Genomic DNA, 27,720 nt, shown 5'->3' with positions numbered 1-27,720 from the left:
CTGATTTTAAATACAACGCCCAGAGTAAATATGTAATTAGTTTAAATGGACAATTGACGTTATAACATTCCGGTGTTGTACTGAAAAGCTCCAGCAAATTCACTTGCAGTTTTAAACAAAAAGCATTCTCGTTTGCTTGGTGGAACGCGTCCTAACTTTGTAGGCTGCAACACGATTAGACGCATTGAAAACTGAGCCAAGAAAGCTGTTTTGAGTTGAAAGCGGCAATCTAAACTGAATATCGCGCATCGGTATGCAGTGCAAGAGCTGCTTTAAACTGTCAATAGCATTACTTTTAGCCGTCAGCATTATCAGAGAGATAGCCTCAGAGCCTAGATGGCGGTATAGTCGTAAGCGAAGGCGTTGTCGCGCGAAGAACTGCGTCCCTGGACAATGGAACAGCTGGAGCTCGTGTTCCCACAGCTGTGGACCTCATGGAGTGTCAAGACGAAGCAGATCGATAAGACCTGCTAGCTGCGGCGGAACTTGCTATGCATCTGCTGCCCAGGAGAAAGCATGTAATCGTTTTTGCATGAATGGTGGAACACTAATTCGCTCTTATTGTTACTGTAAATCTGGCTACAAGGGCGACTGCTGCAACGATGGTGAGTGATTTTGTACAGTTGTTTCAAAGACAATGCATATAACTTCATTATTAACTGGAGACCGACTGTACAAAAGTAAACGGAGTTACCGGGACTTCCTTCGTCCTGTATTTCGAACCTTACATTTTTCCACTAATTGTCTTACATTAAGATCTCACAATTACTTAAACTTCGCAAATCTGCATTTTGGCACCCTGTCAGTGGCAGACAATTTTGCGCCAACCTGCAAAAAATTCGAGAGGGTTGTCAAAATCCTTTTGGGAGTTAGCATTAAGAAAAACAATGAGTTTATTTTTTCTCAATAGATCATCGAGATAGGAGAATTAATTTTAGTCATCCAATAACAAATGTTTTCCCTAAAGTTCCAGGTATTTCTTTAATTTAATGAAGACAACTGAGAGCTGCCCAGACAACCTTTGACAAACTTTTCTCCAACTAGGAATTTGTCTAAAGCGCTCATCAATAGAATTCCACTTTTGTCATATTAAGATAATATTTATTGAGTGGGTGGCGTGGCGTTTGTCGCTTCATTTTAAAGGCTTTAAGGACTATGTAAGCGCTTACCCGCAAAGATGGATTCTCTTGAGTAACTTCCTGAGTGGTTGGAAACAAGTGAGACCTGCCTAAAATCAATTTGATGAAACAGCGCGCAATAAGGTCTGTTTCATTGACGCAAGCATAAGCTTAAATCTAATTTGCAAACTCAGCAGTGCTTTGATCATTAACTGAATACCTTAGCTTGTGCTAGTTCAAGAAACACCAAACAACGGCAAGTGAATGCCGAGAGTAAAAGTGCCCCTGTGATAAAAAAAAAAGTCACTTCCTTTTTTCTTCTAATTTTGAAAATGTGTTTGCTTTAAACACCTGACTGGCAATGTGCAAAATCCGAGTTTAAAAGTCTAAACGCCCAAAACTCCCGTGCTGCAGGTAATTCTGTGACGTACACACGCATTGCATTCTTAAACTAGTGAGCCTTCATTTTCTCCTCGATCCAGCTCTCTCAAGATCTTAAAGCTAGTAATGGCGGACCATTAAATAGGAAAATTCCAGTTAAAATACACGAGCGTCTTTTTGAAATCAAGGCTTAAAACTTTGGTCGCTTGGTGATGAGTTAACATAGTTTAGAAATCCAAAGTAAAAAACGAATTGATTTTTTGGTCTTAGAGGGCACTTAAAGGTTCACATGCAACCAGGTTCAATGTCAGCCATAGCATGATGTTACTCTGACTTGAATAAATTGAAATGTAGTTTAATAAGAGGTTACAATTGAAAGACACAACGTTCGAAGACCCAGCGCCCGCTTTAGGCGCTAGTTAAAGCGAGCCTTAAATATTTAATTAAAATAATTGGCCATTTCCGAGTTCATGTCTGCCTCCTTTTAAAGCGAGTCTAAGTGCAAAGTTTTTGTGATGGTAAATTAGTTCTACTTTACATATGAATGAAAACTAATGTTCATAAAAAAACTTCGCACTTAGACTCGCTTTGAAGAGAAGGCAGAAATGAACTCGGAAATGGCGTATTGCTTTACACTCATGCAACGAATCAGAGGAATAACCAAAGTATAATGTTTTCCTTCTCTTGGCGCTGTACGGCTGAATTTGGTACGGAGTTTGGGCAATAATGACATCTGCGGTAGCGAGAACGCCTTAAATAAGAAAAATGAGGAAAAATTGTTGTCAAGTTAAGCTATAATCCTCGCAGTTAAGCAATTGCGTAGAGAAGCCTGAAAAATTCAGGACTTCAACGGGGTTTGAACCCGTGACCTCGCGATACCGGTGCGAGGCTCAAACCAACTGAGAGCTGGTCATTTTTGGGTTCTCACTTTCCCGTGAGGAATGAATCAGTGAAAGAAATGCCGTTCAAAAATTGTTGTGCTGCATGTTCGGTGCGCATTTTAAAACATTTCTTTCCCAGACTCTGCGAAACCCTTAACAACAACAACGACGAGGTGAAATTTACAGAATTTTAAGGTTTTTGCGAAAATGTGTACATACAACAGTGAATTTTTTATGGTTTCAAAACCGTTGCTGGTAGTCCAGTTATAGGATAGTTCGCCAATATTGTCCAACGTAAACGAGACGTAAAAATCACGAAATATTTAAGATAACGCAAAGTTATATTTTGGAATGACGTTTTCGTTGCCGTAATCATATTCGCGGTTTCTTTAACTACCTAATTTCGTTTTGGTGTCGTTATTATGCAGTAACTGGCACATGGACCAGCTGGGGGTCATGGAGTCATTGCTCTGTTACCTGCGGACGAGGGACGCAATATCGGATGCGCTCCTGCAGCAAGCCGGGAGGGGTCGGCTGCGACGGTCTCGCCAAGGAATACAGATCATGCATTGAAAGACACTGCGTCGCAGGTAAGCGTCTGCGGTATCGAGAAAATAGGGAGCTTAAGCACGCGCATTTTTGAGACGCGGACGGCAACCGAAAGAGAGCATTTTGAGTGCCAGGACAGCGGTGTCTCCTAGACCTTTATACTCATCATCTCCCATGGAAAAAATATACTTAGCAATGTAAATGTGGTTGTGTGAAGACAAGTTAAAAGGGAAAACAGCTCACTTCCGGTTGCTGTCCGCGTCTCAAAAACGCGCGTGCTTAAGCTCCCAAATAATCGACAGCGACAAAAAAAGGTTACTTCATTTAACGTGGGCAATTCTGTCAGCAGGTTTGAACAGAACTCAACAGGGCACTCTTTATTCTCTTTTTCTGTCAATGCCGTGTCGTATGGCGCGAGTACATTTTCTATGAATGTAATTATGAAACGTATTTTTTTCAATGGTGACTCGGGAATATTCGGAAAATTTTCTGAGTGCTCCTATGCAAGAGTCGATACTACGAGCTTCCGATTGCTAGTTCGGATGCGATAGGAGACTTGTAGGGAGGCGCGGTGGCCTCATGGTTAGTGCACTCGACTCCGGATCGAGTGGTCCGGGTTCGGGGCCTGGCAGGGGACATTGTGTTGTGTTCTTGGGCAAGACACTTTACTCTCACGGTGCCTCTCTCCACCCAGGTGTATAAATGGGTACCGGCGTAATGCTGGGGGTAACCCTGCGATGGACTAGCATCCCATCCAGGGGGGAGTACAAATACTCCTAGTCGCTTCATGCTACAGAAACCGGAGATAAGCGCCGGCCTGATGAGCCTTCTGGCTCGTAAGCGGAGACTTTACTTTTACTAGGAGACTTGTAGGAGCTACTTGTAGGTCAAAAACTTGGTTCAGGAGATAATTGTATCGCTATACTGCGCATCGGTAGCAAAGTTGGTTGAGCACCGGACTGTCATGCGGGGGATCCGGCAGCCGTGAGTTCGGACCAACAATCAGGGTCTTAAAATAACTGAGGATATAGTGCTGTCTTTGAAATTACATCCGCAAATGGTTAAGACATTCAAGTCTTCTCGGATAAGGACTGTAAACCGTATGCCCCGTCTCACAAACCTTCAATGTTGATAACCCTGTGGGACGTAAAAGAACCCACACCCTATTCGTAAAGAGTAGGGCATGGAGTTCCCGGTGTTGTGGTCTCTCTTCTGTGGTGTATCATGGTTGGGAGGGTAAAATGCCCATATTACATTGACATGATACGATTAGGACTGGTGCGTTCAATTCTCGCTATAGCTCCTATAGTCGCTTCATGCTACAGAAACAGGGATAGGCTCCGGCCTAATAAGCCACTTGGCTCGTAAGCAGACTTTACCTATAAAGTGGCAAGGTAAAAAAATCACTTCCCTTTTTTTCTTCAGATTTTGAAAGTATGATTTCTTAAAGGGAAACTGTCACGAGAAGCGCATAAGCAAGCGTCTTGTGAAAACTTGAAAAGTGTTAGGTTAACTTTTTTCAAGTTGAATCGACAAATTCAAAATGGTGTCCACTGGGGAGGGACGTGGTGGACAAAGGAGAAACTCAGGCGAATATACGTGACTCACGCGTGAATCCATGATGGCGGCTAGAATTTTCCATGGGCTCGTGAGGAAACAAACTCGAGTATGCGCAGCTCATGACAGTGCACCTTTAACACTTGACTGGCAAAATTTTGAGCTTTGATTTTTATCCAAAGGTTGTTTACTTTGAGTGCAAGTTTTTGACTTCACGTTTCGCCATTACTCCTGTTCTGACCGACTGGACCTCAAGAGAGTTGGATCTGTGGAAAAGTGACGTCAGTTACTCATTAGTTTCAGCGTGTAATTGGTACTGTTGTAGAGCTCTATCTGTCTTCTTTATCACCATATAAGAATTAAGTCATCATATTTTGGTCCCGCAAAGGAAACCGAGAATGCGTTTATTAAAGTCAGAGAGATCGTACTTATCGACTGTAGTCTTCCATTTGCCATTCTGTACAAAATCCTTTCGGTTACATAACTCGTTCCTTCCAAGATACAGGTTTCAAAACATAAGTCATTGTAATCGCTCAACTCTGAAGTCAACAGGTCACGTTCGTCCACAAAATGTATTTACGCGTTTGTCTCAACATCCTCCGCCATTTTTGTTTGATGGTAAATCGCGAACATCGCGAATCATTGCGTGGGAATTCGCTCAGCTGTCAACATTGGTAAAAAAGAGGACATGTGATTGGCTATCAGTTAACCGTCGTGGGAATACCGGATCTCGCAGGAGATCTAAAAATAACCTAAGAGGGATTACGATGGGAATAGGGCCAGTATGAGGGATTTCTTCTCTTACCTTCATAATCTCTTGTTGCAGCTTATTATATTTGAAAAATACGAGTATATAAGTCTGAAAGCCCGAAACTCCCGTGCTGCATATTAACCCATTCACTCCCAGGGGGTCCCCACTGACGAGTAAAATCGTCTGGCGTTAGACAGAGTAAAGTATTAAGTCTGGCCGGTTTGGGCCGGTTTGGATGTCGATGGGTTAATGGAGACATTAATTAATTAATTAATTCAGCCGCGTACACACGCAATGCATTCTTAAAATCTGAGGCTTGACGTCATTGTTTCCTCGATCCAGCTCTCTCAAGATTTTAAAGTTAGTAATGGTGGACAATTAAATTGGTAAATTCCGGATAAAATAAAGAGGTGCCTTTTTTAAATGGAGGCTTAATTAAAACTTGGGTCACTTACTGTTTAGTTAACATTGTTTTGAAATCCGAATAAAAATAAACATTAATTTTTGGTCATAGTAGCACTTTATATAAGTGCAAGCATCATTCAGTTCGGCTTTCATCATTTAACCGAAAAATACCGTTTTGACATTTCGAATATACTTTGTGTCCGAGCGTTTTCACAATTTTTGAGCCAACCAGAAATTGTCGACAATTTGGTCGTACAGGTGATTTGAGACCATCTGGGGTACTAAGCATTCGCCCAAAAATTCGTCTGCCGCTCAAATCGTCGGTTTTTGTAATCACCCAACGGTAGTCGATTCACGGACACAGAAACACAGTTTCTTGTAAAAATTAACTTCATTAGTTATTCATAAAGCCATGATAATTCAGGTTTCAAAATACTTAAGGTATACTGTTAAATTAATGAATACCCAAGTGAAGATATGATCGTCGCAGCTAGGAGCGCAATTTTAGAAATTGCGTAGAGAAGCCTGAAAATTTCAGGACTTCAACGGGGTTTGAACCCGTTTGAACTGCAAGAATCGTAGCTTCACTTGATTTTATATCCGCAGTTCAATATATGATTCATTTCATTATAGAGTGTTTTCACTCACGTGATCAATATACCCTGTTCTTCCACCAAAACAAAAGAAAATGTTTGCAAGATAATAGAACTCAATTCCCGGAGGATTAGTTGGGTACGCCAACATGGTCGCAGTATGGCACATGTGAGGTCACGTGAAAACACTCTTATATCATTTCATCGTTAATGAATACTGTTCACTGATCAGTTTGTCCTCTACTTTGGATTTCTAACACCGTTCATACATCTTATTTCCCGGCAGATGGAGGGTGGTCCAATTGGTCAAGTTGGGGACATTGTATAGGATACTGTGGATCGGGAATACAGACCCGAAAGAGATCTTGTACCAACCCACCACCGAGCTATGGCGGGAGAAAATGCTCAGGACCCGCTGAGCAGCACAAGAATTGTTTACTCCAGCGGTGCCCAGGTAAGTTAAACTTTCGTGAGAGCCACTTCTCTTATATGGGACGTTAGCTAACTTGCGTTATCTTTTGGTCAGAGAACTCGTCAAGGGATTGGTTGTACGGCAAACTTTCCAAATATCCCGGAAGCTAACAAAGCACGCTCTCAAACTCCTTAGTCGTTGTCAACGGGCAAAGGACTAGGTCGTTTTATCCCCTTTGCGAAAACTTAACATTCTGTTCTATTCAAGAAAAACGAAACTCCAAGATCTAAAGAATTGGCGTGGTCCATCTTGGCACCGGGAGGTGTGGAACGAGAGTTGTTCGCGGCACCCCGATCGCAAGTGCCAAATGATGGTGATGAGATTAACATTTCCTTAATGGATAGGTTCATTTTGCAGACAGCCTATCAAGTGTTTTATAATCTTAACCTGCTCAATCCGCTAAGCAGAAGTGAGAACTCTTCTCCGCTCAACGCGTTCAGTATATCCCGTGACAGACTTTCCACGTTGCTTAACAACGGTGTTTTGAGACAATCTCCCGCCCTCCCTATGGCACGATCCAATTACTGAGTTCTTCTTTCTGTTTGCAGTGAATGGTGGATGGTCAGCCTGGCTACCATGGGGCAGATGCTCCAAAACGTGTGGAGAAGGACTCCAGTATACGAACCGATATTGCAACAATCCTAAACCCCAAGATGGAGGGAGACATTGTGTGGGACAGAACAGTGACACACGAACCTGTTCCGTCAAATCATGCACGGGTATTGTTGAAGAGAACTTTGTTTTCAACACCATTTCCAGAAATGCAACTGATTAGGTCTATATATAAGCGTCAAATATTTGTCCATTAGCTTTGTCCTCAAAATCAACATTACTCTTGTCCACATACCGGCAATAAATGTCAGGAAAAAGCCCGTCTAATTTAAAGTGCCTATCACCTGATATCACATGTCCACTTAATTAATTAATTAATTAATTAATTTATTTATTCTCCAAAATCATCTCAAATACATCGAATTGTTTTTGGAACCTTTTGAATGAAATTTCACTTTCAGTTTTATTTGCTTTGCATGAAAGACGGGAAAAGTGGTCATTCTTTGATCAATAACCCAGCGATGAGGGGGAATGGGTTCGATACCGTGTTGACGTCACAAATTAATTTGCATCGCCAACCCAGCATCGACGCAAATTTTGACGCTCAGCTGATTTGCTGCGTTTCTAGACATGAGCAACCGAAGCCTTTTCGTATTATAGTTCTAATTACTGTCAAGTTTGATTTCTATAGAGCGGTTTTCAATTCAGTGTTGAAAGTAATTAGCGAATTGCTTTGGTTTTGCATTTACTTCACTCAGTGATTGGTTGAAAGTTTTCGCGCCATTTTTTCAACCAATCAGAAGTGAAACCAAAACCAATCGTGGCTCGCGCGTGCACGTTTTCCCGCGCTTTGAGTCGGCTACGTGTAATTACTTCCAGTTTTGATTGGTTTACTGGATTGTCTCCGTCCTTTTTGATTGCCCAAAGTAATTCCTTTGGTTTTGGTTTTACGACACTCATTTGAAAACCGCTCTACTCTGCCATCAATTAACCAATCAATACTTCAGCAGGTCAGTCAGTGATTGACTAATCATTCAGTTAATCAATCAGTCAAAAAAAGACATCATGAGTGGTCTTTATTCGGTCAGTCAGTCAATCAAACAACTCCTTTTCGGTGAATTTACAATTTTTAATGACGCTACCCCGATAAATAAACTAAAATTGACTACCAGGCCTTATAATAAATCACTTGTCAAAGTACGTCATGCCGTAACCTTGAACATAGGATAAGAGCGCTATAGAAATAAAGTTATTATTACCGGCTAATTAGGAAACAATCTCTCGCTCCAACCATTCAGAATAAGAACACGGTTTGAAAATGTAAATGTTCCGATACTATATTAAACAATAGTTTTCTTTCTTTAAGTGGACGGTGGGTGGAGTTCCTGGGGAAAATGGTACAAATGTTCGAAAACGTGTGGTACTGGGTCACAGTATCGACTACGGACCTGTACCAGGCCTCCTCCAGGATATGGCGGAAAGCGCTGTGTTGGATCAGATAAAGAGACTCGGATATGTAACACACGACATTGCCCCGGTGCGTATCACATGATTATAATTACTGGTAAAACAACGCATTTTTCTCGTATTGAAGCTTTGATTACTGTGATATTTAATTTCTTTAACTCATCTTATGTTGTACCTGAGACACCACTCCATGAATCAGTTAGTCAATCAGTTGGTCAACCAATCATTTAGTCATTCAGTCATTCAGTAAGTCAGTCAGTCAGTCAGTGAACCAATCAATCTACATGGTTGCATAGTACTACTGTCAATCAGTCAGTCCTTCCTTCAATCAATTGGTCAATATTCAACCAGTCAATTTAACGATCAGTTAATCCGTCAGTCCGTCAGTCAGTCAGTCAGCCAATCAATCAATCAGTCGGTCAATCAGTCAGTCAGCCAGCCAGCCAGCCAGTCAGTCAGTCAGTCAGTCAGACAATCGAACAGTCTTTTCCTCTAAACTGCCAACTGATTTTCTCTCTTCAAGCGGACGGTGGGTGGAGTCCCTGGGGAAAGTGGTGCAAATGTTCGAAAACATGTGGCACTGGGTCACAGTATCGAAAACGGACCTGTACCAGGCCTCCTCCAGGATATGGCGGAAAGCGCTGTGTTGGATCAGAAAAAGAGACTCGGATATGTAACACACGACATTGCCCCGGTGCGTATCACATGATTATAATTATTGGTAAAAAAAACGATTTTTCGTATTGAAGCTTTGATTACTGTGAAATTTAATTTCTTTAATTCATCTTATGTTGTACCTGAGACACCACTCCATAGCCTGGGACCACGCTCACGTACATGGAAATTTGTTTTCTTCGCCACCATAACCCCAACAGCGGTGCCTGGTCCCAGGCTATCACTCCATTGATCATTCAGTCATTCAGTCATTCAGTAAGTCAATCAGTTGGTGAACCAGTCATTCAGTCATTCAGTAAGTCAGTCAGTCAGTCAGTGAACCAATCAATCTACATGGTTGCATAGTACTACTCTCAATCAGTCAGTCCTTACTTCAATCAATTGGTCAATATTCAACCAGTCAATTTAACGATCAGTCAATCAGTCAGTCAGTGAGTCAGTCAGACAGACAGTCAGTCAGTCAGTCAGTCAGTCAATCAATCAATCCGTCAGCTAACCAGCCAGCCAGTCAGTCAGTAAGTCAGACAATCGAACAGTCTTTTCCTCTAAACTGCCAACTGATTTTCTCTCTTCAAGCGGACGGTGGGTGGAGTCCCTGGGGGAAGTGGTACAGATGTTCGAAAACATGTGGCACTGGGTCACAGTATCGAAAACGGACCTGTACCAGGCCTCCTCCAGGATATGGTGGAAAGTCCTGTGTTGGATCAGATAAAGAAACACGGACCTGCAACACACAACGTTGCGCCGGTGCGTATCACATATTTATTATTAAAAAGAACTTTCCTTCGTATTGAAGCTGAGCCGGTTGTTCAGTTGGTTGAGCACCGGGCTGCCATGCGGGAGGTCGTGAGTTCGACTCCGGCCGGACCAACACTCAGCGTCTTTAAATAACTGAGGAGAAAGTTACATCCGCAAATGGTTAGAATTTCATGTGTTATCAGATAAGGACTGTAAACTGTAGGCCCCGTCTCACAAATATTTTCCATGTTCATTAGTTCCCTGTGGGACGTTAAAGAACCCAAACACTATTGGAGAAGAGTAGGGGATGAAGTTCCTGGTGTTGTGGCTGTCCTCTGTGTGTATATGGGTGGGTGGGTATAGCAGGTCCACATCAGCTGAATAGCTGCCAAAACTTCAACTTGCTCAAACAAATAAGTAACAAACAAACAAACAACAAGTCAGTCAGGCAATCAAACAGTTTTTTCTCGTAAAGTGCCAACTAGATTTTAAGTTAGGGCCTGATTACATGGCGAATTTCAGCCCGGGTTCTGAAAGAAATCCTCTTGACATAAAAATGGCAATTACATGGAGAAGGTTTCAAGGGCCCGGGCCGAAAATCCTATCCAAATTTCAGAAACAAAAACATAGTCTAGGTGTATGCTTCCTTTCTTTTTCAGCCCGGGCTGAGATTCCACTTCGATTACATGGACTTTTTGCAGATTTTTCATCCCGCTTGCCCGGGCTGAAAAATCCGCAATAACGTCCATGTAATCGAAGTGGAATCTCAGCCCGGGCTGAAAAAGAAAGGAAGCATGACCCTAGACTATGTTTTCCCATCTCGGTAAAATTTCCCAGGCCAATTTGTCTTTTGCGCCCGGGCTGAAATTTATTATGTTTTCCTAATAAAATTTCAGCCCCGTGGGAAATTTCAGGCCAAGTAATCAGGCCGTATTGAAGTTGTTGTTTTTAACAACGCTAGCTTTACAATTATACCATTATTGAATATTGGGCATATTTAACACAAATCATTTGTAAAAAATATCTTATGCCATAGAAATTGTTTAATTATTTGTTTTTTAATTAGGAAAATTATCATTCGCTTCAACCATTCGGGTTGATTAAATGGTATGAAAACGCAACTGATTGATATAAAACAACAATTTTTTCTCTTCAAGTGGACGGTGGCTGGAGTCCTTGGGGAAAATGGTACAAATGTTCGAAAACGTGTGGCACTGGGTCACAGTATCGAACACGGACGTGTACCAGGCCTCCTCCAGGATATGGAGGAAAGCGCTGTGTGGGATCAGATAAAGAGACTCGGGCATGCAACACACGACATTGCCCCAGTGAGTATCACATAATGAAGCAAGCCCCATCAAGCCAGCATTGCGTATGCTCTAAGACAATCGAGAAGAAATACCGTTTCGGAAACTTAATACAACCTACCATCTCAGTCAAATAAGTCACTTGGGCGACTGAGCATTTCAAACTTATCCGGCTTAATCCCCTCGGGATGCATGTACTCATCTTGTGTTACCGAGTCTTAAACTTCTGGCTCAGCCCTTCTCGGCCATTTCCCATGTTAAGCCCGATGAAACAGTTTTGCCTATCTTTTTTTTCATGTTCTTTATGGTTAAAAGAAACAACATCAAAATACCTGTTCATTGTTTGTTTTTCAGGGTAAAATAGTAGCAACATAAGTCTTACACAAATAAAACTTAAATCTGTCTAATTATGATGTATGGTATAAGTAATTATCACGCATAATGCGTAATCGCTTTACTTAATAGTCGCAAAACAAATACCAAAATTAATTACTTCTACCAATCACAGCTGGTGCAAACAGGGCAATGAATCAATCCAAATTCGTAGCAATAGGCCTTTTGCAACAAGCGATCACATGGTACAAAATCCGCCATGCTGGAGGGCAAGCTCATTATTATTCCCCCACTGGGACAGTAAAACAAAGGCAACTCAAGCTTGACTGGTTCAGGTCTCTTTGTTTTAATGTCCCAGTGGAGGAATAATAATGAGCTTGCCCTCCAGCATGGCGGATTTTGTACCATGTGATCGTTTGTTGCAAAAGGACTTGCTCAAAGCGCGGGAAAAATCGCGCCTGCAAGTCGCGATTGGTTTTGGTCTTCCTTTTGGTCTTCCTTTTCATTGCCTGATTGCAACCCGTTGACGTTTTTAACCTGTATCTCGCTTAATTTTGGGGGTCTATTAACACCAAACTTGGGGACTTTGTAACTTGGTGTGCACTTTCTGACTATGTGGATCAATAGTTGCGCAATCCCAAAATTTGCAGACTCGTACCTTGTATCTTGTATCTTGAAATGATGCAATTGGTTGATTGGTTGGTTGGCAATTGCAATCGCGTTATTACTTTCCACAGTTATTTGAAAACTGCTCTAATTGGTAATTATTAATGATAAATAATTATTACTCTCATAAATTCGTAATTGTTATAATAATTGGCTGACGTATACGTAATTGTGTACAGTATACGGTGAGGTAATATGGGCTTCTAGCTGCAATAGAAACACAACACTCCATAAATTAAACAGTCACAAAGGGCGGAGAAACCGTTGGCTTTTCATGATTATTTAAATGCTTCCCAATGTCTGAAAAACAATTTTTACTATATTACTTGGAAGAAAATATCGGCAGGCATAGCCACGTTAGCACAGTGTACATCGAGCGCATCATTTTACCGACTACAAAACTACATGTTCTCTTCCAAAACGATTATCTTATTAAACCCATGGAAAACCTATTTTTATATATATTTTTCTGCGCTTAGTTGGCGGCGGTTGGTCCGACTGGACTATCTGGAACAAGTGCTCGCGAACATGTGGAAATGGAAAGCAGACGAGCAAACGATACTGCAACAATCCTGTGCCCAAATATGGGGGAAGGAAGTGCTATGGTAACGACGTGAGGTCACGTGCTTGCAATCTCAAACCTTGCCCTGGTAAATACGTCTATTATTTTCATAAGGATGCGGTGCGCATTTTACGTACATGCAAGTTTTATTAACGGAGCAAACAAAGTGACGGACAAGACAGACATAAACATGAACGAAGTGAAAGAGCAAAAAACATGAACACGTTGTCTGCTTTTCGGGGTGGGTGTAAAGATGTTAGATAGATTTAGTATATTGCGTTTATGGCGAGCAGCAAACGTTAAAATTTGAGATTTTTCGAAAATAAAAGAAAGTTGTTTCATTTTGGCTCATTTCGTATCTACAGATATCGGTCCACGTCTCAAAAGAGATAGACTAGTTAGAATAAAACCAATTTGAAGCATTTATAAGAAACAGCAGCCTCTCCTTTACCGTTCGCTGTTCCATGGGAACGAGACCCCAAACTTCTTTATTGTGGAAGAGCAGCCGCCAAGTTAACACAGGAAGACATAAGTCCATAAACAGAATTCTCGATATGCAATGTGGGCAGGGTTCGACTCCCAGATCCAGCGTAATATGTGGGTTGAGTTTGTTGGTTCTCTACTCTGTTCCGAGAGGTTTTTCTCCGGGTACTCCGGTTTCCCCTCTCCTCAAAACCCAATATCATTTGATGTGTGTTCGAGTTCACGTCTGCCTCCTCTTCAAAGCGAGTCTAAGTGCGAGGTTTTTCTAGTTTTCATTCATATGTAAAGTAGAACTAATCACCATCACAATAACTTTGCACTTAGACTCGCTTTGAAGGGGAGAGAGACATGACCTCGGAAATGGCCTATTTGATTTGATTTAATTTGTGCACGACCCCACAAGCTGTTAAGCTTTAAACATGATCGTGTGAAAATAAAGTTCTACTATTGTTATTATTATTATTATTATTGTTATTATTATTATTATTATTATTATTATTATTATTATTATTATTATTATGTGGCTATTTTTAGAACACATGCAAAACAATTGAAAGCGTTGTGGCCATTAGGTTAAAAAATCTTGACCATTGTCTGGCGGAACACATACTAGAAATTCAGATAGCAACGCAAGGTGATTAGCCAAAGGCCAAGTGGAACGCTGACGAAGGCCACTAATAGGCAGAAGAATACACAGGAAGAGGTTAGACTTGGTGTTCACTCTCAACTTGTGAGAGTCTTCCCTTGTTTTGGGGATAAGGAAAACCTGGCCAAGATTTAGAATGAGGAACGGGAACAACGGAAACACATCTTAAGGTCCCTAATTTAGAAACGCCCACGCGTGGCCGGCAGAAAACCAGTGTCTTTGCTCATTAAACCCTTTATGCCATTTTCTTTCCCCGTCGACGTCTTCCTTGCTTTACTTAGCTTCTTAATCTCCTTAGTGAACGGTCGCTGGTCAAAATGGGCAACTTGGTCAAAGTGTTCGAAGACTTGTGGCTATGGAAGTCAGACCCGTTTTCGAAATTGTTCGAATCCACCACCAAAGTATGGAGGGAAATGCACAGGACCAAGTAGTCAGAGAAAATCTTGTCTTGCAAAGAAATGTCCAGGTATGGTGCATCAGTTTTTAATTATTCTTAGCTTGAAAAAGATGGTTAGTAAAATACTTTTGTTCCAACAACTATTTTACAGAAAATTACTTTCTATGCACCAACGCATTAAAAGCCTTTCACAATTGTTTAAAACATGAAGTTTGGTCATTGGTTTAATCACTGAAGTTCGTTTTTTTTCGCCTAAACATCATTGATTCTATTTCACTCGTGCAAAACCGGCAATGTATACGGCTGTTCAAGAATGGGTTCAAATAGTTTCAAAGGGAAAGATATCAACCATGCAAAGCGAAAAACAACATTTTTTTTAACTTTCGAAAGTCTTTGCTTATCAACTGAAGCTATTTTTTCTCGTGTTCTCGTGCTCGTTGATATTAGCGAGCTTTGAGTAAGCCAGTTTTCTTTTCTAAGTGCTATAGGCTTAGAGAAAAGCAATTTTTAGTGTGTGGGCTCAGAACAGAAGATTCGTTATTATTGTTCTTGTTGCCGGTCCAGCTACTTTTCTTCAGACACATTTGTTATTTAAAACACAATTATCTTTCAAGTTACAATGTCCTGCTTTTTTGCTGACATAGAACAGTAATTCAATGTTCAGAACATTAAACGAGTACTCGTTTTTTTCTTACAAACCTCGAATAAACGCCACACTCTGATTGGGTGCGGCGTTTAATCGAGTAAATACGGTACTTCAATTTAATGTTAGTACTACGGGAATGTTACAACAACAAAGCCAAAATGAAGGACATCCCCTCCAAGAGCTGAACCTTTTTCATAATTGTTTGAAATCTTATGTAAATGTATTTTACCAAAGGAGTTGATAATGTAAATTGACCACCGTACAGGGATTCTAAAAGCTGACGTTTCGAGCGTTAGCCCTTCGTCAGAGCGAATCGAGGAATTATGGGTTGTGTGTAGTTTTTCTAGTGCAGTAGGAGCTACGCTATTGGTGGTAACATGGCAACGTGAAAAAGAGGAATACATTAGTTAAATGAAAAGCGTTCGTTAATACCGTGGGGATTAAGGGTACCGATTTGGAAGATGAATTTTTGTTCCAGATTCTTGCGGCTTTCTGTCGTACCTAGATGTAGGGAAAGGCCCAGATAGCCATGTGTTGTTTGGAGTGGTTAGGGAGATTAAAATGACGAGCGACTGGCTTAGATGCATGTAAATGTACTCTGCCAATCTTTTTTCTCCTTGACATAAAAAATTCTGGTGGCTTTGTGTACTTGAAGAGAAGGACATTGACTATTTAACAGATGCTGATTATGGAACATTCGAAAGCCTCAGTCTTAACTGAATAACTTCCTTTTTTTCAGTGAATGGTCGCTGGTCACATTGGGCAGCTTGGTCAAAGTGTTCAAAGACTTGTGGTAATGGAACCCTGACCCGTCTGCGAACCTGTACCAATCCCCCGCCGAAGTATGGGGGTAAATGTGTTGGAATTAGCATGCAGAAGAAACCTTGCATTGTGATGTCATGTCCTGGTTCGTATTTCTTTTTAAATTGACCATTGTTGGACAGGAATAAGCATGGAACGGAGACTGAAGAAGAAAGGGGACGTTTTCAGATGCGAACTGCTATCCCTGTATAAGCTTCCATTTCATGCTGGCTTTTGTCCAATTGTGGATATACGGAACTGCTCCATTACATAGAGAGAGGTAGCTTGCACTGAAGAAATGTGTTGTACGAATGTTATACCCGTAGCTTCTCCAGCACCTTTTTACATGTCACAGGAGAATAACCTACTAATCCTTTTTATCAAATTAATCCTCTTTATGTACTAATGCACTCGCACTAACATTTTTTTTTACCGTCCGACGAGAATGAAAGAAAGCAACTGAACTTCAAATTCTAAACTTTAATAATTATCCCGAAGGGCTTTTCAGGAATAAAATATGCACATACAAAGAAAAGTATACTCAATTAGTGTATATCCAAAAGTAACTTTATATCGAGAATTCGATGAAAGTATTGTTGAACAAAATGTCTATAACTGCTTTAAATTAAAACTCCCGAAGATTGAATTAGCAATGTCGTCACGTAACGCTCCTCTCTGGAGGAACGTTGCGTGACGACAATCGTTTGAGATTCAATGGACTTCAGGGGTCAAGTAGTTGCTCAGGTTACAATTTATCTGTTATACATGTGAAACTACGCTGACCAGCATCCGTGCAACACTCATAGGTATTTGCAACATATTTTCGTCCCCAGTATTACGATCATGTACTTGAAATATACGCTTGAGCTTATCAGAGAGATAAGTTGGAACTTGGCCTTTTATTCATTAAAATGTCATCTTGGCGGCACTTAACCTTAACATTCTGGAAACGGAAAAGGCGGATGAGGGCTGACTTGAGGCCAGTTCTTAGCTGACAACACGAAGTCATCTGCAAAAACAATTTAAATTTCTCGCTTGGTGTCGACGCCAGCTTCTCCATTTTTTGCCTTCGCTTGATGCAGCTAAAACTGAACATAACTCAACAACAATCGTATTTTTTAACCTTAACCCACGTTTCCAGTAACTTTCACTCGACTGTTTGACTCTCACATGCTAAATGTTATTTTAGAGTCAGTTCAGAGTCAGTTCAGATGGGTCCTTATTCCTTTCTTCTTCCCGTGCCCATAATTTCCAATTAACACCAACTCTTCCCCTTTTCTGCCACTCTTTGCTTTCTCTCCTTTATAGTAACGAAAAAATGAGCAAACTGGTTAAACTACAGTCTATCTGCTAAGCAATTTCTCTTTAACAGTGAATGGTCGCTGGTCAAATTGGCAAGCTTGGTCAGAGTGTTCAAAAACTTGTGGAAACGGAACCCAGATCCGTCTCCGGACTTGTACCAATCCCCCGCCGAAGTATGGAGGAAAATGCGTGGGGCCAAACAGTCAGACGAAATCTTGTCTCGTGAAGAGTTGCACAGGTTTGCCAAACTTTTGTGGCGTTGTTAGAATTAGGTCCAACTTCGTTCCCAGGGAAGTTACTCTCGGCGGCGAAAAGGCCTGGGAGCGAGGTTGAATTAGGTCTATGAGCTGAGGCTTACTCCTGACTTCAAAACAGCTTGGTGCATCGAATACGAATGAGAAACTTACTTTTAATAGTTTTACCTCTAGTCTCTAGTCTGAGGTTAAAAAGGCGTGACGCTTTAAAGTTATTTTATTTTTCATCGTGGAAACTTGTAAAAAGTTTACACTTTTCGGAAACCGGATCGCACTTTCACCAGCAGCTATTCGGGCAGTTAAGAAGGTTTCTAAAGAACAGAAAATCTTTCGGACCTGGGGCTATTTTCTCGAAAATCCCGAAACCTTTCGGGCCTTTTTCGGGTATTTTTATGTCAACAAAGTCCACAACCATTTTGCCTTTTGTGATCTTGAAAACACGTTCAAAGACCAGCTTATTAAAACAAGCAGAAGGCAACTGTTTCGTAAATGGCTTTTGGGTCCCGAAAAGTTATCTGGACGTTCGAGAAACAGGCCTCTGGAGAGAAGGACTTCTAATTTAGCACGCAATGAATCATGTCTGAAAAGCTTTGTGAAGAAACTCTGGAAAAACAAGTCAATCGAAATAACGCTAGACGATCGCTCCATATTCAAAGTGGAGTGAAGCTCACAAAAAGAAAAAAATAACAACATAAAATTACCAAGAGAACTGCGCCAATTTGATGTCCATCTTTGCCATTAAGGATACAACATTGCATCGAAGGAAATCGGTTTATTTTTATGGAATTTCGTGAGCTATTTTAACCTAAATCCTGAGTTATACGTTGTCAGAAAAAAATAGAAGGAAGAATATATTTCTAAAATTCAACAGGATTGTTGTACTTTTTACGCAGCATGATCTTGGAACTGGTAGCAAATGGCGAAATTAATTAGAACCTGTAACAGAGAAAAAGAGAAACAGACAACGTCAAGGGCGAGATTCAGAACGAAATAGCAAGTTGCCTTGTGCGGGCAGCAAACATGTTAGCAATAGGAATTCCCCTTCGGGCCGCATTTTGTGTTCGTCTAATGTTTAAAATTTAATTCCTAATCTCTTTTCAGTCGACGGCCGCTGGTCAGTATGGTCGCTGTGGTCGGCCTGTTCAAAGACGTGCGGAAATGGAACCAAGACTCGGACACGACACTGTTCCAATCCTCCGCCACAGCACGGAGGGAAACACTGCAAGGGGCCGAGTGAACAAACGAAGAATTGCCTTAATAAATGTCCAGGTTAGTTCATAACTTATTTGAACTAAAATTGATGTGTTCAGCACAACTTTTGAAGCGTTGGTCCGTATGTTATGTTTGTGTTCATCCAAGGACTGGTAAAAGTTTAATTTCCTGAGCTCTTTTTAGTCGACGGTCGCTGGGCATTATGGGCACTGTGGTCGGCCTGTTCAAAGACGTGTGGAAATGGAACCAAAACTCGGACTCGATCCTGTTCCAATCCTCCGCCGCAGTACGGAGGGAAACACTGCAAGGGGCCCAGTGAACAATCCAAAAATTGCCTTAATAAATGTCCAGGTTAGTTGATAAGATATTTTGACTAAACACGATGTATTTGCAACTTTCAAGCCTTGGTCTGCATGTTGTGTTTGTGTTCATCTAAGCACTGCTGTAGTTTAAAGGGGCCATGTCACGCAAAATGATCAGTGTAATTTCATAACACCCAAATTGCCCAAAACGTAGAATGAAACATTGCAATAACCACTTAAAATTGTTGAACAACATAAAAGAAATATAACAAAAGGAAAGAGATGCATGAATGGACAAAAATGGACAGATTGAAGCGAATATCTTTCAGGCAATCTTGAAAAAAGTCGGTCCAACGATTTTCAAGTTTATGGTAAATCTCTTGGATAAAGGTCGTTTTTTCTCGGAATTATCTTGTTTGTCATTCAACGATAATTATATCAGTAAAGGAATTCCACTTTACCATTTTCGAGTTTTTAAACTCGCGATTAACTTAAGATTTCCCCTAAACACCCTAAATTAACGTGACATAGCCCTCTTAATTTCCCGATCTCTTTTTAGTCGACGGTCGCTGGGCATTATGGTCGCTGTGGTCGGCCTGTTCAAAGACGTGTGGAAATGGAACCCAGACTCGGTCACGATCCTGTTCAAATCCTCCTCCTCAGCACGGAGGGAAACACTGCAAAGGGCACAGTGAACAAACGAAAGATTGTCAGCATAGATGTCCAAGTTAGTAGTTTGGGTTATTCAAAATAAAAGCTTAAAATATGGCGAATATCTGACCTAATATTGGTTTAAAATGGCTAAAAATGTTAACATATGACACTGAATACTGGAGTGAGCCTCAGTGTAGATCAGTGTTATCATCTCTCTTGTTGACGAAATGAAAAACTTATTGGGCCTGGCACAGAGGCCTCCACTATGTTTTTATCTAATTAGATTCCGTAAAAACCGGACAATTTGACGCCAACACCAATGTTTTAAAACTCTGTATTATTCAGAGGTTTTTACAAAACGTTTTCTTGTCGGATAACGCGAGATTCCAGGGAGGGGTAGGTCGATCTGATCGATAGCCTCTTTCCTTTTGAGGTCACCTGCACACGCGTGAGATAATGACAAGGGGCAAATATAACTATCACTGCCACGACGTTCAATGACTCCGGTTGTTAAAAAGCTAAATCAAAGTCGTCTTGATGGTCTACGTTGTGTGAAATCCGTATTATAGTTCATAGTTTATAGTTCATACCTTTCTTTGCGCTCGGAATTTAGAGTAGCTTCTCCAGTAGTGAATTAGATAAGAGTGTTGATCTACCACTTTGCGGTCTTGCCCCAGCACGGTCACAAATGGAACTATTTTTAGATACACTTTAGGCGGGAAACAAACAAAAGGGCCGCCAATTTTAACCAATCAGAAGAAGCTATGTCACGCGTGATTGCGTCTGCCAAGTTTTTTCAGGGACATGGCAACTGATTTTCGCGGGAACGGGAAGAAATAGACTCATTTGTGACTGTGCTGGAGAGCCCATCCATGCCCCAACAACACTCTTATCAAATGCACTCGTGGTATATCCGAGCATTTACTCTCCCAACCATGATGTACCACAGAAGATAGACCGTAACACCGGGAACTCCATGCCCTATGCTTCACGAATAGTGTGTGGGTTCTTTTATGTCCCACAGTAATATGAAGGGTTGTGAGACGGGGCCAAAAGTTTATCGTTCTTATCCGAGAAGACTTGAAAGTCTAACCTTTTGCGGATGTTATTACAAAGGCAGCACTTTCTCCTCAGTTAATAGTTGGTCCGGCCGGAGTTGAAATCGCGACCTCCCGCAAAGGAGCCCGGTGCTCAAGCAATTGAGCCACCAGTGCGCTTTGTTCAAGTGTGAATGGCTTCCTTTTTGTTTCTTCTACGCCTATTCCAATATCCATCTGTCATCTAAGCCACATTCATCCTGGCCTTTACAAAAACTTCTGGATAAGCCACTGTCGATATCTTATGAGCAAAAAGACACCAAAACGGTTGATAAAAAAATGGGGAATCTTTGTTTACATTTTATCTTCATTAGCACAAAGCTATCGTTTTCTAATCAGTCAGCCAAGAATAAAGTACTGAATATTGAGACTGCATTGAACTCGATATACCCAATAATCTCTGAGCAATGATGCCTTGATTATTCGATTTTTTTTACAAAGGATTACGGGATCATTAGCTCCTTTGCCAACCAAGACTTTATCAGTATTTGACGGCAAATAACTCGTTCATTATCAAAGCCAAAAGGTTTAAAATTGGAGATTTAACTAAAGCCGGGTTCACACTCAACGTTGATTATGATCAACTGAATTGTTATCATAGTCCATTCAATTACTCAATTACGGTTCTGTTTACATCTGCGAAAATTCAAATACAATTGGCAGGGTAACCTCGCAGTGGCGCGGCTGCCACGATTATCAACACCATGCTTGAGGTGAGAAGAAAACCAAGGATAACTTCCGAGAATAGAAGAAGGCAAATCCAAATCTTCTCTCTATTTAGTGATTAGATGTCTCATCTGCTCATACCACCACGTGTTCGCCATTCTGTTCAATTACGCACTGTAATAGGCCTTTTGCAACTAACGATCACATGGTACAAAATCCGCCATGCTGGAGGGCAAGCTCATTATTATTCCCCCACTGGGACATTAAAACAAAGAGACCTGAACCAGTCAAGCTTGACTTGCCTCTGCTTTATGTTTTAATGGGGAATAATAATGAGCTTGCCCTCCAGCATGGCGGATGTTGTACCATGTGATCGTTTATTGCAAAAGGCCTATTGCTTCAAACAACCCCCTAGACGTTGTTTGAAATAATTATAATCCAATTGAAATCACGTACTGTAATTGGTTGATGTGAACCCATTCCAAACTTAACTGGATTATAATTCGGTAATAATCGAGGCCTGATGTGAACAAGGCTTAAGTTTGACCATTTTTTTAATCTTTTAAAGTGAAAAAAAAATTGAAAATAGCATGGTGCCTTTTGTGAGAGAACTCGTATGTTAATAAAATAAAATGTAAACAATGACGTCATCAAAGATTCCCATTTCTTTCAGTCGACGGACGCTGGGCATTATGGTCGGTTTGGTCTGCCTGTTCTGAAACGTGTGGCAACTCGGCAAGCAAGACTCGGAAGCGGAAGTGTTCTAATCCGCCGCCCCAGCACGGAGGAAGGCCATGCCAGGGAATCAGTGTTCAAACAAAGAGCTGTCAGCTTCCGACATGCCCTCGTGAGAAAACTCACTTACTTTCTTTTTAAAATTCTTTGAAAATCTTAAAACGACGACAGAACATTTTTTAGTGGTAGCGCCAGTTTTCTATGGAAACCTGTTCACTCTTTTTAATTATGCATAACTAAGCTTAGTGAATGGCTGATAGTTTCTTATATTGCGCTAGATTCCCAGCCCATCAGATGCACAAACGAAACCTATCACGACTTTTTCACTCTCGTTTTTCCGTGCGAAGTGCCGGATTCACTGTTTGCAAAGCCAAGAATATCGAGGAATATTATACAATCGAGCAGGGGTATTTCATCGTGGTTTTAGACCTGCTATTTTATTGAACGGCTTCAAAAACATTGCACAGGAGGCGTGTCAGACACTGGTGCAAAATGTGAGAGAAAGGTGTCAGTATACAAGAAAAACAGGCTAGCGCCGCATTACTTTTCGTTATAGATAGAATTCTAATGAGGAGTGTTTTAACGGGTTTAAGGCTCATTCACGTGACGTTTCATCGGTGTTCTGACAAGCTGTAGTTTTTAAAATCATGTTTGAATTAGTATTAATGATAGAATACTAGGGATACTCGTAAAAAAATCAGAGTGCTCCTTTAGAAGAGTCGAAACCTACGACGATCTTGCGATTATTATTAATTCGGATGTTCTACCACTGAGCTATTGCAGACTCGTGGAGCTGAGCTATCAAACTCGGTTCAGCTGGCAATTGTCCGTCTATATTGTTGGGACTGAAATTGAAATTTGGATGGCCTAGTTCTCACGCAACCCCGTTCCATGCCAGGGTCTTTGCGGTGGGGCGATTCAAAAGAGTGCCTTGTCCGCCATTTTGAATAGCCTGCTGCAAAGACCCTAGGAACGAAGTTGGTTCTCACGAGTCTTCTAAAGATGTTTTTCAATCGCGTGATGAGACGGCCATGTTGGTGTACAAAATAATTAGCAAATTATGGCTCATGTTTTACATTATAATAGAGTCAAATTCCCAAAAGAGTTTTTTCTCTATTGTTCTGTGCACAAACATGGCTGCTGTGACGTCAGGTGTATACCATCTATAGCGCTATGACTCCAGCAAAGGAGCACACGGCTTTTTCCAAGTATCCCTAGGTAACCATTGAAAACATACATCGTTTCATTAATATTTGCCATCGCTTTTATTACGAAACAAAACGTTGTTCGATGGACAAAAGTAAACCCTTCGCTCGGAAAAAAAAAACTGATTATGTGTTTGAAAATTTCATTACCTTAAGAATGCTTGATAAGTTGAAAAGTTTCTCAATCTTTTCATTTTAGCCCACGTAAGTTGGGGTCCCTGGAATCCGTGGTCATTATGCTCCAAAACCTGTGGAACTGGATCACAGAGCCGGAACCGAACTTGCAATGGTGGCATCCCGGGGCAGGGGCAATGTCCCGGATCAGATGAAGAAACTCGGAACTGCAACACGCAAAGCTGTCCTGGTAAGATTTTTTTGTTTAATTTTTGACTCTTACACTGGTCATTTTGAGCAGAGGCAGGCTGTTTTATGGCGATATGGCCATCGCTTGTGACTCAGAATATTGGTACTATCAGTTGAGTTAGGCTGCTCGCAGTTCCTTCTGAGTCCCGTTTTGGTCACGCAATCAAGCCGAGTGGAGAATGGTGATAGAATGCTTTTTTTCGCTATATCACCATTCTCCCCTCGGCTCACTTGCGTGACCAAAACGGGCGGTTCGACTAACTCAGAAGGGACTGCGAGCAGACTACAGTTTAATTGATAAAAATAACGAGGCAACGTTTCGGGGCCCCGTACGCCACGGGAAGAGCGATTTGAAGAAGGGCTTTTCAGTTTCCCAGGGTTCATTTTACTTTTATCTCTGCCCAAAGTGATTCTGCCAAATTCTCGTCTGTCGGAGTTAACGAACGGTCAAATGGACGAAAGAACACAAAATGAATGAAAGAATGACTGCTGAACCAAGCGACAAATCAATCAATGAATCAAACTGTCCATCAATCATTCACTCATTTATTCACTCGTCATTATGACAAGAAAATTAATAAGGAACAGCAAAGAGCAGTGAGAGATTCAAAGAGATAATCAGAGGCCAGACGGGAAGAGAATGAGGTTATGTTTCTTACATGATTGACGCTCTATGCAATTAAACAGTAACAAATAACTAGCAAGTTTCTTTAACTTTTAGGAATAAATTCAAGTGATGTCAAAGTTTGCTGAGCGACGTTTCGATGACAATAGATTTATTTTATTTTACCTGAACCTAAACTTAAATATTTTCACACCTCTTTCATGTATATATACCTCATCGAATTAGTAATTTAATTAGCTTGATAGCTGATGACATGGAGTCATCGAGACCCAGCTCAACAACTTTGACATGGCTGATTTTTATTCTGAAATGTTTCTTTAACCACAGTTATAAATGGAGGATGGGGTCAGTGGAGTAATTGGAGTTCATGCAGCGTGTCGTGTGGGCCTGGAACGAGAATCAGGACTCGGCGATGCGATAGTCCACCACCGGGACCCGGAGGAAGATGTATAGGACTGCCTTTAGAAAACAAAGCTTGTGATGATGGATCTTGTCCAGGAAGTAAGTGTTCACTTATTTTTAAGTTTCATTTGAAGCGGCGTCGATTTTAAAAAGCCGGGAACTCCAGCAATCTTGTTTTGACGAGCATTGAAAGCGCAAGCGCAAATATGAGTGCTCATAAGAGTTTTGTCCAGGCAAGAAAAAAACTGCAAGTGGCTCACTAAAATCTGCTCTTCTTGATCAAACAATTAAGATCAAGGCGATATACTCCAACACCAATCCCGTGGTCTGGCCAGTACCTTACGCATGCGCATAGCTATATTATCCGGTCAGTAGCAGCCATGGACAGATGCTTTGCACATCCCGATGTAAATGATGTAATTCGTTTGTGATGGCGTTGAAAATAGATATGTTTCAGTTTCCAGAACTACTCTAGGACTTTTTGTAACTTCGTGTCAGGAATAAACGAGTGAACGTTACTGAAAAGGGTCATTGTTTTGCATCGTACACTTCGTCTTGTTTCTAGTAAATCTTTCCGCAACTCTTTCATTTCAACTCCCGTTCGTTTGATGCGCAGATTTAGTTATTTTGCCTGCATTGATCAACTCAGTGAACAGTTGGCTTTTGTCCATTCATGTAATGTTGATTCAAACTCTTGCGTTTGCACTCAGTCGAGCTCGCGCTTTGTGCTTGTTTCTGCAGATTGCTGGAGTGACTGGAGCGATTGGAGCCAATGCACCAAAGTATGCGGTTGCGGACGGCAATTCAGAGTTCGATTCTGCAAGTGTGCGTATGGTCAGGGACATGCGCAGTGCCCGGGTTTTGGAGAGAGCTCTCAGAGTTGCAATTGCAATGCTTGCCCCAATGGACCCCCCTTTTAATGATGATAATATCGAAGGTATATATCCGCGAAACCAGAAAATTCATTTCCTTCTCCAAGCGTGCGCCTCGTTCCCCTACCCTCCAACCCTCAAAACTTTTAATGTGCCGCAATTTTTCCAAGAAAGGAATCTTGCAAAATTTAGATTTATTCAAGCCATAAAGCGGAGCTTCCATGTTATTTATTCGCGCAATAAGTTAACCTGGCTCGAGCTTGCGATCCAATCGAAAACCAGTACCTTGGGGTGGACGTACATACGGTCGTAGGGTTGTACGGTGACCAAAACGCAATTTTCTCGCAAAGATGGGTTACCATATTTTCTTACCCATGGTACTCCGCTCGCGCGCTATTAAAGCACCATTTCATATCTTCAGTAGCATAATAAATCATTAGCGCCTTGCTTACTCTTAATTTTTCGTTTTGATGGCTCATTTTTAACCGGTTAAGGAGGTAAAAGATTTAATGTTGGTAACTAATATATAAGTTCAAAAGGTTATTTTCAGGTTTTAAGTCAATTTTGTGTAGTACATAATACGCTGCATTTTAGAGCAAGTTTCAGTGCATGTGACTATAACATGATATTAACGATGACTTCGGGAGAGGTTCACCTTTAGTATTTTGACAATTCCCTGCAGATGAAACTCTAATGATGTGGTGATGTTTATTTGTTCTATATCTTGCAGGTTAATATCACAAGTACCCAACAGTAGTCGACTTTCTTTACATCTTTCTCGTTTTCATGACACAGACCGAATTATAACAAGACGATGTGATATTTTCATTTTTGAAGTTACAGTCTTTGGTTGGCCCGATGCAATACGTGAAAAACAAGAAGTCGTTTTCCCTTAGGCCATGTTATGTTTTTAGTTCTTTCTGGATTTTTCAAAGCGGATGCAAATAATAAATTTTAAATTGAATTTGTCTCGGTTTGTATTCAGACAGGGGCTCATCATCCTGCGAGCAGAGCCTCTGTTAAACTCACCAGAGGGCGAGTAAGATTGATTCTCCAGAAATCGTGTCAAGTCTTTGAAGTCGCCGCAGCCCAAGTTTGTGGGCTAGTTCACCAGGTCAAACCGGTTTAGGCAGCGCGCGCATCACATTTTTTACAAGGCGAAGGTCAAAATCGAGCCTTCAGCACGAAAATCAATATGGCGTCTAGGAGTGTGACTGTCTCCGAGCAACGGCTTGAGCATAATCAATAAAGACTTTTCACGATTTCTTTCTACTCGAGTTAAAAAATGCTCTGCTAGCAGGGTGAGGCCCACAAGAGGGAACGCACATCTTCTACACAAGGTTTCCGGTTGTTTTAAATGATCATACTCTTATTGGTGATTTCCAAATTCTCTTTGATTACCTCCGAGATAACCGACCCGCGTTCGTCGATTTGATTTCGAATGTTCTTAATTTCTCATTGGAGACTCGGTCCTATTACTACTCGTTTCCAACAACGGTAGTTAAAGAACTTTTTTGGAACAAAAAAAGCAATGTGACACACCGTAACACCAGCCTGGTGTGGCCAATACATCATGCATGCGCGAAACTATTTCACCCGGTCAATTAGCAGCCATGGACAGCTGTTTCGGCCTTGCTGGGCCTCATCAGCATGGCGTAGCTAACGTACCAGGCGAGTGTTTTAGTGGAGCTGCTACTTAAAGAGGTGCCTAAAACACCCGCCTGGTAAGTTAGCTACACCATGCTGATGAGGCCCAGCAAGGCCGAAAGAGCTGTCCATGGCTGCTGATTGACCAGGTGAAATGATTGTGCGCATGCGTGATGTGTTGGCCTCACCGGGTTGGTTTTATGGTGTGTCACCTTGCTTTATTTCATTTTTCTTTTTTGAACAAAACTTCACGCCGAAAATACCTGCGAAACACTAACTCTTGCCGCAGGATTGTTTTTCTCCTTAAAACCTACACCAAAAACCTAAACATAACGTTGTTTATTCCTCTTTTGGTGCATCATGAATATCGGTTGAAAGTCTGTATAGGCTTTGTGGTCCTTTGT

At 41.3% G+C, this 27,720-nt stretch overlaps 1 protein-coding gene across 4 annotated transcripts; it reads left to right on the top strand.

The window, feature by feature from the left end:
- Nucleotides 1-68: 68 nt before the first annotated feature.
- LOC138038731 (A disintegrin and metalloproteinase with thrombospondin motifs adt-1-like) lies at nucleotides 69-26,633 on the top strand. 4 transcript variants are annotated; one of them, XM_068884769.1, is made up of 20 exons: nucleotides 77-605; nucleotides 2,809-2,970; nucleotides 6,522-6,689; nucleotides 7,256-7,426; nucleotides 8,626-8,796; nucleotides 9,250-9,420; nucleotides 9,978-10,148; nucleotides 11,297-11,467; nucleotides 12,925-13,095; nucleotides 14,435-14,602; nucleotides 15,919-16,086; nucleotides 17,353-17,520; nucleotides 18,638-18,805; nucleotides 18,932-19,099; nucleotides 19,610-19,777; nucleotides 22,141-22,314; nucleotides 23,607-23,771; nucleotides 24,723-24,896; nucleotides 25,539-25,734; nucleotides 26,400-26,633. In XM_068884769.1, the coding sequence occupies exons 1-19, from the start codon at nucleotides 254-256 to the stop codon at nucleotides 25,715-25,717; spliced, it is 3,408 nt and encodes a 1,135-aa protein (XP_068740870.1). In that variant the 5' UTR covers nucleotides 77-253; the 3' UTR covers nucleotides 25,718-25,734; nucleotides 26,400-26,633. The 4 variants fall into 4 exon arrangements, with proteins under 4 accessions (XP_068740872.1, XP_068740870.1, XP_068740869.1 ...); XM_068884768.1 differs by having other exon boundaries at nucleotides 9,250-9,447; nucleotides 9,846-10,148; XM_068884771.1 differs by lacking the exon at nucleotides 25,539-25,734 and having other exon boundaries at nucleotides 69-605.
- The last annotated feature ends 1,087 nt before the right edge of the window (nucleotides 26,634-27,720 follow it).

The sequence above is a fragment of the Montipora capricornis genome, chromosome 2, assembly GCF_036669925.1.
Source record: "Montipora capricornis isolate CH-2021 chromosome 2, ASM3666992v2, whole genome shotgun sequence".
In the NCBI taxonomy this organism is placed as follows: Eukaryota; Metazoa; Cnidaria; class Anthozoa; order Scleractinia; family Acroporidae; genus Montipora; species Montipora capricornis.
The sequence above is the reverse complement of the archived record's forward strand: the minus strand, read 5'-3'. Positions and strand labels throughout refer to the sequence as shown.

What these genes read in the sequence shown, in the direction of transcription:
- LOC138038731 (XM_068884768.1), top strand. Translation starts at nt 254, where the DNA reads ATGCAGTGCAAGAGCTGCTTTAAACTGTCAATAGCATTACTTTTAGCC. An exon ending in TAACACACGACATTGCCCCG is followed by an intron (nt 8,797 to 9,249) that starts GTGCGTATCACA and finishes TCTCTCTTCAAG; the next exon opens with CGGACGGTGGGTGGAGTCCC. An exon ending in CAACACACGACATTGCCCCA is followed by an intron (nt 11,468 to 12,924) that starts GTGAGTATCACA and finishes TTCTGCGCTTAG; the next exon opens with TTGGCGGCGGTTGGTCCGAC.